At 65.8% G+C, this 14,009-nt stretch overlaps 3 protein-coding genes across 3 annotated transcripts in view; 2 read left to right on the top strand and 1 right to left on the bottom strand.

Annotated features, from left to right (window-relative positions):
• The window catches only part of EMIHUDRAFT_456517 (hypothetical protein), a gene marked incomplete at its 3' end in the record, with an annotated part of 6,204 nt that extends 5,012 nt beyond the window's left edge, over positions 1-1,192 (top strand). The window contains exons 10-12 of the mRNA XM_005783026.1: positions 587-715; positions 787-861; positions 1,085-1,192. Coding sequence (XP_005783083.1) covers positions 587-715; positions 787-861; positions 1,085-1,192 — 312 coding nt within the window. The remainder of the gene's footprint in view (positions 1-586; positions 716-786; positions 862-1,084) is intronic.
• Positions 1,193-8,348: 7,156 nt separating this feature from the next.
• Positions 8,349-9,618, bottom strand: EMIHUDRAFT_72570 (hypothetical protein; the record flags this gene model as incomplete). The annotated part of the gene is made up of 3 exons (XM_005783025.1): positions 8,349-8,621; positions 8,676-8,819; positions 8,887-9,618. The coding sequence occupies 3 exons, from the start codon at positions 9,616-9,618 to the stop codon at positions 8,349-8,351; spliced, it is 1,149 nt and encodes a 382-aa protein (XP_005783082.1).
• Positions 9,619-10,825: 1,207 nt separating this feature from the next.
• EMIHUDRAFT_468343 (hypothetical protein) lies at positions 10,826-12,195 on the top strand (the record flags this gene model as incomplete). The annotated part of the gene is made up of 7 exons (XM_005783024.1): positions 10,826-10,958; positions 11,090-11,154; positions 11,222-11,313; positions 11,381-11,448; positions 11,516-11,585; positions 11,693-11,800; positions 11,923-12,195. The coding sequence occupies 7 exons, from the start codon at positions 10,826-10,828 to the stop codon at positions 12,002-12,004; spliced, it is 618 nt and encodes a 205-aa protein (XP_005783081.1). The 3' UTR covers positions 12,005-12,195.
• Positions 12,196-14,009: the final 1,814 nt, after the last annotated feature.

The raw sequence follows: 14,009 nt of genomic DNA, 5'->3' as shown, positions 1-14,009 counted from the left end.
AGAAAGAAAAGGAGAGAAAAGTGGGACAAAGGGAGGAAAAGAAAGGAGAATGAAAGGAGAGAAAGGAGAGAGAAAAGAAGAAAGGAGAAAAAGGAAAGAGGAGGAAGAAAAAGAAAAAGGAAAGAGAAGGAAAAAGAAGAGAAGAAAGGGGAAAAAGGAAAGAAAAGAAAGAGGAAAAGGAGGGAAAAGAAAGAAAAAAAAAAAAAAAAAAGATCTACCCCCATCTCCCCCCATCTCCCACCATCTCCGTGGTAGGTGGACGAGAACATCAGCTCGACGCTGCGCGACAAGTACGGCGACCGCATGCTCCGCATGCAGGCCAACCTCACCGACCTGGCGGCCTACGAGGAGTCTAGGAACCTTCTAGGAACCTTCTAGGAACCTTCTAGGCCAACCTCACCGACCTGGCGGCCTACGAGGAGCTCTTTGCCTTCTCGTGCCCAAAGTTCCTCTCCGCTGCGCCGCCGCCGTACGAGGCGCCGGAGGACTACCACCCGCAAGAGGCGCGCCGGCTGCAGCCCGCTAGGAGTCGGAGTTCTGATGAGTCTTGCATCAGCATCACCGCCATTCGTGCTCTCATTCTTAGGCGTACCGGCTGCAGCTCAAGCTCTTCCTGGCCGAGGTGAAGCAGCAGGCGATGCTGCCCACCGTCCGCTCTCTCCTCAAGCTCTACACCACCATCGGCATCCCAAAGCTCGCGGAGCTGCTCGACGAGGTGGAAAGCGGCTACCCAGTTGAATGAACTCATTGACTAGCGTTACTTACTTCATTGATTGCTGCGACGAGGCGGAGAGCGGCGGCGACGCTGAGGGCGCCTTCCGGGAGCAGCTGCAGTGTCTCAAGCACAAGACGCACGCGCTAGTCCACTCTGGCGGATCGCCCATCTCCGGCTCCCTCGCCTCGAGCTGCTCAGGAGATGTCTCAGGACGTGTGTCTAAGAAGTGTCTGGGGGGGTGTCTAGGCTCCCTCGCCTCGAGCGCCGATGTCGACTTTTACGTGGACGGCGACATGGCGAGGGCCGGCAGGGCCCTCCACTCCTCCTCTCCCGCTCTCCGTGGACGCCGTGCTGCGCTCCTCTCTCTAGGCGCACGTGGCGGACAGTTCCCTCACGCGCCGCCACTCGGACTACTTTGTCCGCCAGATCGGGAAGCTCGACGAGATCATTGCGAACATCAAGGCGCCGGCGCCGTGAGGCATGCGGAGGCGCCGCAGTCGCCCGCCGCTGGCGAGGCGCGTCCGCGCAGTCGGGGCGTGCGTTGGCTTTACTACCCCCCCCCCCCCCCTTGTCCATCGCTTGCTCGGCTCGGCAGCACGCACAGGCCAGTCGATCGGCGTCGTCGCACGGCCGGGCCGCGCGGGACGGGGAGGGAGCGGGGGGTGGAGATCCGTAAATTCGTAAATGTGTAACAAAACCACCAGAGACTCCGACCCCCACCGGCCACCGCACCCAGCTACCAGGCAGGCAGAGACACAGCACTCGCGTCACGCTGAGAGCCGGAGGCTGGCCTCTCTCCCCAATACTAGGGTTGTCAAACGTTAACTTTGGGCCGGTAAATCCCGTGACGAAAAACGAACACACACCAAGCGCTAAAAGCGTGAGGAGGACACGGTTTCGAATTCGTACTAGTAGGAGCATCTGAGCAAAATTGAGCCCGCTCAGGTGCGAACAAAAAAGATATAAGCGTCGAGCAGGTTTCGAACTGGGGACCTCCCGCCAGCAGGAAGGCTTCGAGCAAGATAAACTGCGATTGAGAGGAGGTCTCAGATCGGGAAACCTATATTTCATACCGAGGGAATTATCCATCGCGTCCGAGTTCTCCAGCTGATCGTTGGTTGTATTTGTTGATTGGTCCTTTAGATCTCCTTAGGCGGCGTTGCAGGCATAGCCAAAACTACGCAAGGCCCCATGGAGTTGTGCTCGCACATGCCAGGCGCCCAGGTGGTGGCTGGCATATAGAGTGCAAGGCTTGTCCATGGTAGCGTACACGTTGGAGCTGCCATGGTGGTCGACGCTGTCATGTCGGTGGTGGTGTCGGCCTCGGCGATGCAATAGTCGAGGCCATACTGGCCGGAGGATAAGCCATACCTAGGTACTCGATAGCGGTCCCGCCATAGGCATAGCTGCCGCATAGAAGCAGGAGGCTAGACAGAGGCCGCATCGCGTCAGAGAGTGCTGTCACAAGTTTGATCCAAAACAACCACATACAAGACGGTCCCGCGCCTCGCCGCTAAGACGGCTACACGACCGCGGCTCGTGTGCGTGTAGCCGTCTTTGTCCGGAGTGAATACCACAACGCGCTCGTCGGTGACGGTGTCCCCCGATTTCGCCGCGGTCGGCGAACCTCGACAGCGCTTTCGGTGGCATGCAGCTCTTTGCGACAGAAGCCTGGAGAGCAGCTCCTCTGTGCAGAGTGTGTGAGCAGCCTACTGTGCGGCTCGCCCTCACTGGCCCTCAGTCACTTGTGCTGCGGCTTGTGTGAGCGACACTGCTCGGCGACTGCCGGCACACACTGTGAGACCATGGGTGTGAGGTCAAACCACGCTACCAGCGCTTGGTCACATCGGCCCCGAGGTCAGATCCATCTACTCTGTTGATGACAAGACTTGTCTACTCGCTGGAGCCGAGCAGGAGGGCCCGGCGCACAACCCCCTGGTCAACTCACCCTCTCCACACCCCGTATCGCGTGTGCCGATTGCCGTAATATCGCGCGCGGAAAAAACGCGCGCGCCGCCATGGTGGCGGAATATAGTGTTAATGCCCGGGAACAGAGGACTCGTGGAGGCACGTGGCGATTTCCGCGTGTGCGCTAGGTGCAGGTCTGGTGGTGCAGAGCGGATAGCCCCATGTGTCCTTTTAAAAAGATTTTTGTCCTAACTAAAAGGACAGGTTCATGAAGGGCGCCACGCGCCCCCGCTCGCCGGCCCAGTCGTACCTCCCGCACTCCACTTGCCCTTCGCGACTTCCCCGTGCCCGGTGGTGCCGGGGGACGACAGTCGTGGCCTTGTTTTGGACGTTACGTGCCGCCGAAACTTGATCACCGATCACCGTCTGAATAAGTAACTCCTAGAAAACTCTCCAAAGGCCGAGCGCATCAAATGCCGCTCGCTACAACAATGGCACCCTCCCGCAGTACATGCCACGCATCTTCACCACCAACAGCCAGCTGACAGAGGAGGACCACATCCTTCCCCGAAGGCGCAACGCCAAGCAGCAGCAGTTGATCGCCGCTACCGCAAGATTGGTCCGCTGACAGAGCCGCTGCAGCGACTGGGACGCAAGCTCAAAACCGGGCGGGCTCATAGTGAAGAAGATGGTGAAGGGAGTGCTTGGGCGCGTGTCCAAAGGTGCCAAGCGGCCTGCAGCGCCCTCCTCCCAGGCTGCAGCCCCCCCCCCTACGCAAGCGGCAGGTGATTGTAGACAGTGATGAGGACTAGCGGGCGTAAAGGACAAGCGGTTGCGGGTACGTCTCCGGGTCGGTTTTGAATGTGTTGCTTGGGCTGGGTCGTGACCCCGCCGCCTGGAGGCTGTCAGGTGGACATGGTAGCATACCTCAATGCCCAGGAGAGGCTTGCAGAGAGCTCAATGGGAGCGAAAACGCGAGATCAAGGTGTCCTTTTGTAAAGGACAAGTCCTTTAAAAGTCATCGGCCTATCCGAGAGGTTGCTGGCTGGCACGGCACTCGAGACACGCGCGCGAGGGTCACACTCACAGGGTCTCACACACGACTTCACAATCTTTCATTCAGGTCGCTCAGGTGGCGTAGAGGGTGGAGCCAGAATCTATGGTCTATGGACTATGCCGAGAAAGTGTATGCTGCTTGAGAGTTGAGAATCCGCCCAAGGTGGCTCGAGTCTCGGCCCTTCGCGCCGTGCCGTCTTCACCGACTGCGCTTGTGCGGCCGCTGCGCTACCCCCGCCGTCCCGAACGCCGCCGCAACGCCCGCCCCGCCGGCCGGCCGCGGCTTTGCCTTGGCCTGCGGGTTTCGGTTCTCGTCGAGCGGCAGCCTGCGCGCGTGAAGGGTGGGGTGAGAGGGGGCCGGGACGTCTCCGCGCGGGGAGGGGTCGGCGCACCGAGGCAGCCGCGTGCCTGCGGCGGACGCCTTGCAAGCGACGCCGCCGGCGCCCTTTCCTTTGGCCGAAGATCTTGCCGGCGGCGCGGGCGGCGGCGCGGGCGGCGGCGCGGGCGGCGGCGCGGGCGGCGGCGTGTCTGGCGGCGGTGGGGCCCCGGGCGGGAGAGGTGGGAGCGGGCCGGGGGGAAGCGGCGGCGGGAGCGGCGGGAGCGGTCCGTCGAGAGGGCCGTCGAGCATGCTCGCCTGGCCGCCGCCTCCCTCCTCGTGGAGAGGGGGGAGGGTCGTGATTTCGCCGCCCGCCCCGCCGCCCGCCTCCACCGCGCGCGCCTCGAGCGGCGGCTTGCTTGAGCCTCGCTTCCCGCGCCTATGAAGAGGGTCCGAGCAGGTTCCGGGAAAGTTCGTCGCAAACGGGCGCGATGTCCACTTGTGTCCGCCGGCCGCGAGACACGTCGACAACGCAATCTCTCGGCTATATCTCGAGCTATATCTCCGACCATATCTCGGCTACATCTCCGCCGGCCGCGAGACACGTCGACAAAGCTTCGCCGCGGCGGTCCGCGCGGGAGTGCGGCGTTTTCTCCGCCCGCTGTCCCCTCTTCCCCGCACTCTGCCGGCTCTTGCGGCACCTCCACCAGAATCGGCCACGCTGTCTCGTCCTGCGAGGTCTCGTCTTGCGGCACCGCCTCCGCAGCGGGGAGAAGCGGCGCAGCGGGGAGAAGCGGCGCAGCGGGGAGAAGCGGCGCATCCGGCTGTGGCGGCGGCGGCTGTTGCGGCGGCGGCTGTGGCGGCGGCGGTTGTTGTGGCGGCGGCTGTGGCTGCGCATCCGGCTGTGGCGGTGGCTGCGGCTGAAACGGCGGCTGCTGCGGTTGCGGCTGCGGCTGCAGTTGTGGCGGCTGCTGCTGCTGCTGCGGCGGCCGTGCAGCAGCCAGTGGCGGTGGCGCAAGCTGCTGCTGCTCGGGCGGTGGCGCCGGCGTGCAGACCTCCTCCTCTGCAGACGGCGCCGCTCCCGACAAGGAGGGTGGCGGATCGGCCGAGGCGGCCGCTGAGGCGGCCGCTTCGCTCGCGCTGCCGGCCAGCGCCTTCCTCGCCTCCTGCAGCCTGGGGCCGGGAGCGAGGGGCGGCGAGGGAGAGGGGCAAGCGCCAACCGAGCGCAGCTCCACGCTCTCCTCCGCCGCCCCGGCCTCACCCTTTTCCTTTGCGGGATCGGCGGGGGCGGGCGCGGCTGCGGCGGCCGCCCCCGCCGCCTCCACTCTCCGGGGGGGAGGGAGCCGAGAGCGGGCCGTCTTGGGCGCGGGGGCAGTCGCAATCGCGCCGGCAGTCGCGGGCGCGCCGGCAGTCGCGGGCGCGCCGGCAGTCGCGGGCGCGGGGGCAGTCCTCGCCGCCGAAGCGCCCGAGGGGGCGGATGCCGTCGGGGTCGTCTGGCCGAGGCGCGACGAGACCGCCGCCAAGGCCCCCTCCGCGGCCCCCTCCGCCGCACCGCCGGAAGTTGTCGCGTCGCCTGGTGCATACCGGGAGGGGACGAGGAGTGCGGCATCGCGCCCATGTGTGGCACTGCGCGCCGGCGCTTTGTGGTGCGGCCCGCTCTCAAGGCCAGGGCTGCGCTGATCTCGGCTGATCTCGGCTGATGAGTCACCTGCGGGCGAGCCGAGGCGAGGGCCGGGCGTCGGCGCCGGCGCCGCTGCGGAGGACTCGTTGAAGTTGCAGATGCTCGAGTTGCGACGGCCTGTCGCGGCACGCGAGGCGCGGTCGAGGCGCGGTGGTGGTGGTGGGGGGGGGGGGGGGTAGGGGGGATGTGGTAAGGTGTGTTTGGGGGGGAGGGGGGGGAGGGGGCTCTCTCAGGAGCAGAGTGCAGCTCGGCCAATCTCCGCAAATCTCCGCAAATCTCCGCCAACCTCGGCCAACCTCCGCTGCCACTGTCCGATCTCGGCCAGTCTCTCTCGGCTAGTCTCACCAGCTCGCGGGTTGAAGAGACGCCGCCTCGACGCGGCCTGCTGCGCCAGGGCCTGCTGCGCCGGAGGCGACCGCGAACGGGATGCGGTGGCGGCGGGAAGGGTAACGGCGGCGGCGGGAGCGGCGGCGGCGGGAGCGGCGGCGGCGGGAGCGACGCGTCCGCCTTTCACGTCGGCGGCAGAGGTTGTGGGGTCGCTCGAGACGACGTCAGCGTTCGATGCGGCGTCAGCAGTCGGCGCCCCGTTCGCGAGTGGCTTGCACACCGCGCGCTGCAGCGGCGCTGCCTCCGCCGCACGCGCCTTTGGAGCCGCCTCGGGCGCCGCGCCGGACCCCCACCCCGCCTCAGCTGCACCAGACTCCGCTGCTGAGCCGGGCTGCTGCTGCTGCTGCTGCTGCTGCTGCTGCTGCTGCTCCGCGGCCGCACCTCCTTGCTCCGGCGAGCCGCCCCTCGCCTCCGACGCAGGGGAGACCAGGGCGGTGTGGCTGCCGCCACTGCCGCTGCTGTAGCACTGGCTGTGACAGCTGCCGTCGCTGCAGCCGCTGCGGGCGCCGCCGCCGCCAGAGCCGAGGGGGCGGGCGGCGTTGCTGGCGCTGCCATCCTCGTCCTCTGGCACGCTGACACAGGGGGGCGCCGCCGCGCGAAGGAGTCCCGCCCCCTCTCCGAGAGGATGTACGACGTGCGCAGCATCGGAGAGCGAAACATCGGCGGCCGGCCGGAGCTGCGGCAGAGAGGGCTGCTGCGGCAGAGCGAGCGGCGTCGCCGCCGCGTCGAAGCAAGGCTGCGCTCCCGTCCCGCCCGCCCCCACCTCCACCCGTGCGCCCTCCTCCGCCCCTTCCGCCTCAATTGGCTCCGCCCTCGCCGCCTCCCCGGCCTCTGCCACCTCCAGCAGCGCCGAGCCGCCCCCCTTCCCCCCCGCCGCACGCGGCTCCACCACGCCAAACTCTACTACGACGCCGCCCGCGCAGCCGACGGCGCGATCCGCAGCCGAACTTGTCGACGGCTCATCGCCGCCCGCCGCCGCACCGGCGGCTGCACAGCCGCCGCCGCCGCCGCCGCCGCCGCCGCCGCCTCCTCCGCCTCCTCCGCCTCCTCCGCCAGCGGCGAGCACGGCGTCCAGACGAGCGAGGCCACCCGCGGAGCTGGCGATCTGCCGCTCCAGTCTCGCGCAGCGCGCCTCAGACGCGTCTCTCTCCGCCGTCAGCCGAGCCACCGCGTCTGCCTCGCAGGCCGCCGGCCGCGGCGGCGACGTGGGCGGCGGCGCAGCGGGCGGCGGCGGCGCGGCGAGCAGAGTTGTTAGCGGGCCGGCGATGCCGTTGTTGAAGGAGGGGGGCATGACCGAGAGGCGTCGCCCCTTGCCAGCCTGCCTGCCGCCTCCGCCGCCCACCTTGCCGCCCACCTGCTGCAGCTTCGCCTGTCCACGGGGGAGCCACGGGGGAGAGCCGTGAACAGAGGACGCCGCGCCCCCACCTTGCGCCACCCCCACCCTGCTGCGGCTTCGCCTGCGCGAGGACCTGCAGCTGAGCCCGCAGCGCCTCCGCCTCCGCCTCCGCCGCCTCCGCCCTGGCGGCAAGCGGTTCGAGCGTGCGCAAGCGAGAGTGCTGCTCCGCCAGCTGCGCGCGCAAGCCCGCGATCACGCTGTCCGAGTCGTCCTCCCCCCCCTCCAGCTCCGCCCGCAGCCGCGCCGACTCGACCTCGACGACAATGCGGCGCAGGGCGTCGATGCCTAAGGAGTGGCTTGGCGATGCCATTCAGAACGAGGCAGGGCGGGTGGCGGTGAGGGAGGGCGCGTCGATGATTCCGTCTCGGGCAGAGCGCTGCTCCGCCTGCCTCCGCGCGGGCGCAACCCCGTGCAGCACCTGCACAGAGGGCGGCGGGGGGGCGACAGCTGCGAGGCTGTGAGAGGCTTCGAGAGGCTTCGAGAGGCTTCTAGGGGCTTCGAGAGGCTGCGAGAGGCTGCGAGAGGGCGACAGCTGTGAGAAGCGGGAGCAACAGAGTGCAGCACCTGCACTCGCTCGAGCATGTCGTGCAGCTCCTCCGCCTCGGCGTCTCTTCTCTTGAGCGACTCCTCCAGCTCGGCCAGGCTCCGCTGGCTCTCGGCCAGCTCCTCCTGCACCGCCTCCGCCTGCTCCTTGGCAGCCTCGAGCTCGCGACTCACCGCCTGCGCCTCGGACGGCCCTGCCAGAGCCTCTTGCCACGCCCTCGCCTCCGCCGCGTTGCCCGCGAAGCCCCCACCGCCCTCACCGCCGCCGCCGCCGCCGCCGCGCGCGCGCGCCAGCTCCGCGCGAGCGGCGCGCAGCTCCGCTCTCAGCTTGTCGTTCTGCGCCTGTTCACACAGCGAGACGCGTGAAGACGCTGTCCGCAGCTCCCACGCGCACAGCTTGCCGTTGCGGCGCCTGGATCTGCTCGGGCGAAAGCAGCGTGTTGACGACGGCGGCGTTCTTGATCGCCTTTGCGCGGACGGCGAACTGGAGCGTCGACTTGGTCTCGGCGGCGTTCTGCTGGGCGGGCGAGCAGGCGACGAGCAGCAGCGTCTTGGAGTTGCCTCCGAGCGACTCTTGCAGGATGCGCGTCAGCTTCGAGTTCCGGTAGGGCACGTGCGCCTTTCGTCGACAAGTTCGGAGTCATCGAGCATGGTGCAAGGAAAGGCAAGGGACGGGCGCCTTCCCGTCGGCGAGGGCGGAGATGACGAGGCTCAAAGCGGAGAGCGACGCGTTGATCTTCTTGGCCTCGTCGAGGGTGCCTCCGGTCGCGCCCGTCTTTGAGATCTTTTCAGATCCGGCGAGGTCAGCGATGTTCAGCTTCGAGACGCGAACCGAACCGGAGCGGGACCTACTCGGGAGGGGAATGGACGCTCAGTGCGAAAACGTGGAGCGGCCCGCGGCGTGGCCGGGTGGGCGGCTTTTGCTGCAGCGTCAGCGTCAGCAGGGCGTGCGAGCGCGACGACTGGCTGTTCATCAGAGTCGCACCGACCATCCGGTGGGCGTTGCCGCACTGGAGTACGTCGAGCACGTCCGCCTCGCTCGCCACCATCACCTGGCTAAGACCCTCCACGTACACCCCCGCCTTGGCCGTCTCCCGGATCGCCAGACCGCCAGCAGCACCGCCGCCGCCTCCCGCGCCGCCAAACGCGGTCGGCGGCGGCGCCGCCGCCGCGGGCTCGAGGAGGTCGCGGACGACCTCCTTGTAGATCTCGAGGTACGAGCAGGAGAGGAGGTACTCTGCGCCGCTCTCGTCGCCGCACAGCCGCCCGAAGATGTGCTGCATCGCCCGCGGCAGCACGCCCGGCTCAGACGCCGTCCCCATCACCGAGTGCGTCTTTCCGGAGCCGGTCTGGCCGTAGGCGAGGACGGTGCCGTTGTAGCCTTGCAGCACGGCATCCACGATCCCGGAGACGTGCCCGTACGTCTCCGCCTGCGTCGCCTGCGTCGGCAGCACGGCGTCGAACGTGTGGCTCGCGCCGCCGTCCTCGGCGAGCGAGACGGTGCGGCCGTCGTCGGCGAAGCGGACTGCGGGCGCGGACAGCTGCGACGCGGCCTCGCGCGCGCTCGGCGGCCGGAAGCGGGCGACGACCTTGATGGCCTCCGAGCCGCCGCTCATCGCTGCTGGAAAGTGTGTTTGAACCAGGTTGGTTGTGAAGAGCTGGGGCGCGCCACCCAAGACGCCGACTCAGGGTGTGTGGCAGCCCGCTGGCTGTGTGTCTTGTGAGCTTTTGTGTCTGTGTGTCGCTCGTGCGTGTCGTCATCATCTGTCCAGCGTCCACCCATACCGCGTTGGTGTCCAGTCCGAGCCTGGCTGTTCTTCACCTTTCTACCTACCTACCTACCCAAGAGCCTAGGTAGGTGCGGATCGGCAACAGCGCAATCGATCTTTTTGCCCTCTATCACCTTGGGTTGCAAGAGCTTGAAACACACCACGCAGGGGCACAGCAAGCACGGATAGCCGTTGAGGAGAAAGGGAGTCGTTCAAGCCGCGGCAGGAAAAAAGAATAACGCACCGTCGTCCGAGCTGAGAAGAGGACCGCCGCAAGCGGCGTGGCGTGGGTCGGTTGTGCATCCCTCCGGGGGCCCCTCTGCGCCGGGGAGGCGTTGTTGGAGGCTAGGACGCAAGCAAGCGTCCGTCGCCCTTTTCAAACTCGGGGCCCACTCCGCTACGCTCCGACCCAATAAATAAATAAATAAAACGGACACCTCTACTAGGAGATGGGTAAAAAGGAACAGGTCCCCGCCCTGCGGTCTTTGTGCAGGGTTCTTTGTGGGTGTGGTCGGAGACTAGCCGGGGTCGTCCTCCCGATGCGCAGTGAGAAGAGCGGCGGCGTAGTAGCGGTCGAGAGAGAGAGGAGTTGTGTTCTTCACACCGTGTCGGGCGGGAGGTGTCCGGCGACGAGGGGTCGCGACACACATCTCGCACGCGAGGTCGAACCATGTTCTCTTCTTCTTATTTCTTCACTTTCCTGAACTATCCTATCATCATGGTTGCAACTAAAAGATCTAATCACCCGAATACCACGTTCGGATCGCTCCTCATCGCAAACCCTGTCAGCAGTTCACCTACAGGTATGTTCGTAAGAGCCACATACACTGAAAAAGACCTCCAAGCCCTGGGAGCCCTCCCCTTACAACTGTAAAGTAAAACGAAAACTCATTGTTGATGGTGGAGTGCTGCGAAGGGAGACTATGATGGACGCGGGAGCTCTCTCCGCCGGCAAGCCATAAGTACAATACTGGGCGCGTCGAATAGGCGCGACTTTGCTTTCTCTCTCTGCGCGGTCCGGCAAACCCTTCTGCCGTCGTGCCAGCGCGAGTCTATGAGTCTGCTGACGGCGCTGCATTCGACATTCGTCGGCTTCACTGCCGCGAGCGCCTCGGGTGTCCGCGCGACGCTGCCCCTCGCAATCATGGCCTTCGCGAAACATCTCGGCCTCGTCGACCTCGCACCAGGCACCTTGTTTCGACAGCCCACAACCACCGAACCAGCACACACCGCTGTCGCTGGCTCACATCGGTTGCACCGCGCTTTGTGTTTGTGAAGAAGTTTGCCTCACCTTACCCCTGCCCCACTGTGCTCTCAGGATACGAGTGGCTCGAGTCCAGCACGGCGAGTTTCGCGATTCCGCTCGCGCTCGTCGCAGAGCTGGTTGCCGACAAGGTACCCGCCGTGGACTCGGTTCTTCACCTCTTCGCCACGCCTCTCCATGCGGCAGCAGGCTTCTTTGCCATTGCAGCACCAGCGGGTGCCTTTGGCGGTGCTATGGCGGTGGAGGGGCGCGCGCTCCAAGCCATTGGCGATGCGACGGCGAGTGCCTTGTCTTCTCGTCGTGCACCAACACGGAGAGGCTCACGCCCGAATCGGCACCGCACAGGCGTCCGAGGGCCTCTTTGTCGCGCACTGCCTGGGCGTGCTGTTGGCGCTCGTCATACACGCCGCAAAGTACCTGACACTTGGGCTTGCCACTAAGGGCGGAGGGTTTGTACTCAATCTGCTGGACGAACCACAGGTCGGCCGCGAGGGCTGTCGCTACCGCCGCGTGCTGTGGAACGGCCAACTGCTGCGTTTCGCTCTGCGAGGCGACTCCCTAGAGGCCGCCCTATTGGGGCGTACAGAGCACATCGAACATGAGTTCTCGCGCCCGCCGCCCAGACATCGCTCTCCAACACGTTCGCCCGTCGCCCAGGACATCCTCGTCGTCGTGCTACTGCTGCTGGCACTGGCGTTTGCGCTGGCGGCCATCTTCAGCGCGGCCATGGCTCTGTTTGGCGTGCTCTCTTCGCTGTACTACCTGGTATGCGCACCTTGACCCTTCACTGCAAAAACAAAAAAACAAGCCCCTCCCTCCCCGCCTGGTATGCGCACCTTGACCCTTCACTGCAAAAACAAAAAAACAAGCCCCTCCCTCCCCGCCAGGTTTGTGGCCACGCTGACAAGCATCGGCAGAAAGAGCAGCAACAACACCCAGAGCCGGGCTCGTGGCGGTACCAACAGGTGAGGGAGGGCAAAGGTTCCGTGCTTCCCGCTGCGCTGGACATCGCCAAGGACAAGACCCGCGCACTAAAACGCTCTTTTGGAAGTGGGACGCCCTTGCTATGAGTCGGTACATTATGTGTGTCTGCGGGACTCATGATCTCCCGCAGCGGCAGTAAACAAGTGATATTCTCGGCGATGCCGATTCTCCACAAAGGGGGGGGCACCCTCGCGAGCGACTCCACGCCTATTACAACTATATCTATAAGACAACGCGGCATTTCAATGCAAGGCCCGGTGGCGGTGCGCGTGGGGTGCAACGCGTGTCAGCCGCTGCCATGTATCCGACAAATGTGCCGCTGCTGCTACCCTCCCATCAGCGTTTGCGATGATTCCGCCGTATCGGCGCCAATCGGTAAAATATTGCACGGAATGAAGTCCTGATGACTCCCGGATAACTCGCGCGAGCCGATTGTGCGATGCAGGAGTTGATGTCGAGCCATGCTATGCTGCGCGTGGACAAGGCTGCCGCAATGGCGAACGAAGCGAGCGCAGCGGTTGCCACTCTTCAGTCGCATGTCGACCATCTGAGAGGTGAGCTGGAGCGCAGCCGGGCAGCGGCACAGCAGCTCGTATCAGGGGTGCGTGCGGAGATGCAGCAACACCGAGCCGCAACAGAGCAGCAGATCACGGCCCTGCGCACCGATCTCTACGAATCCCGCGCGCAAGTGGCGGCCCTGGGGGCGGAGCTCTATGAGGCCCGCGCCCACGCCGGGAAAGATTCTCCGGTTGCGCAGGCGGCCCTGCTTGATGCCGGCAAAGAGAACGCCGCACAAGCGAGCCTGCGTGAGCCCGGCAAGGAGTCTCCAGGGAATGCCGCGGAGGAGCTCGATCGACCCGCAGGAGCGGTCGCTGTCGCGGTGAAGCTGAGTGCAGCCGCGGAAGAATGTCTGGCAGTGGAGCTCCATTCGCCTGCTCAAAGTGTCACCCCCGCGGGACAACCGTTGGTCGCCGATGGCGCGTCAGATATCGAGCCGGCTGCAGCAAAGCTGGCGGAGCTGGCGGTCACTGACAGTGGGATGGAGTCCGACTCGTCCGCTGAACGCCCAGCGGTCACTGACGGCGTGGCAGAGCCAAACTCGCCGCCCGCCGCAGAGCCAAACTCGCCCGCCGCAGAGCCCGACTCACCCGTGGCAGAGCCAAACTCACCCGCGGCAAAGCTCAACTCACCGGCGGTAGAGCCCAAGTCTCCCGTGGCGGACGATGGTGGCTCAAAGAAGCGAAAGGGCGAGACGGGACGCTGGATCATAACGGAACATGCGCGAAACCGACTGGAGGAAATATTCAAGGACAACAGGTTCCCGTCCCTGGAGACGCGCAAGAACCTCGCGGAGCAGCTGAGCGTGACCCCGAGGCAGGTGCAGGTTTGGTTCCAGAACAAGAGACAGCGGCCCGGTATGAGCGTTGGCGCCAAACCTGGGCCGAAGCCTCGCGAGCCGAGCGCTAGCACAGACATGTGGGCGGCGACGGCGGCAGCGGCGCACGCGGCGGCGGCGGCGGCGGCCGCGCACGCGGTGCCGGCGTCGCAGCTCGTCCCAGGCGGCCCGGGCGCCTACGGCATCGGCAGTCAGTGGGGATGGGGCGTCACCCCTGTTCAGCCGGTACATGGTCCACTACCGCTGCCGCCAGCTGGCTCATGGGGGCCGATTGGCGGTGGTGGCAGCGGGCCAGCGGGCGGCGTCGAGAGTGGGAGCGCTCCGGAGGTAGCCACCACTCGGGGCGGCGGACCAGGCGCCTTCACGCCAGTTGCAGCCCGGAGCCCCGTCAGGGCGGTGCCTCTGTGAGACGAACACGGGTTATGATCTTCAAGTCCACACAACCCATCGGCATCGCCATGCGGTGAGACGCGGCTCTGCGTACGGCTAAAAATGTTGGGTGGGGCATGCGCGCGCGAACACGTGCTTGTTTGCGCGGTTGGACGTAATATACACACATGTGTGGTGGTAACAAAGAAAAGACCCGTCTCACCA

This window comes from Emiliania huxleyi, assembly GCF_000372725.1.
Source record: "Emiliania huxleyi CCMP1516 chromosome Unknown EMIHUscaffold_183, whole genome shotgun sequence".
NCBI lineage: Eukaryota > Haptophyta > Isochrysidales > Noelaerhabdaceae > Emiliania > Emiliania huxleyi.
This window is presented reverse-complemented; position numbering and strand designations above follow the sequence as displayed.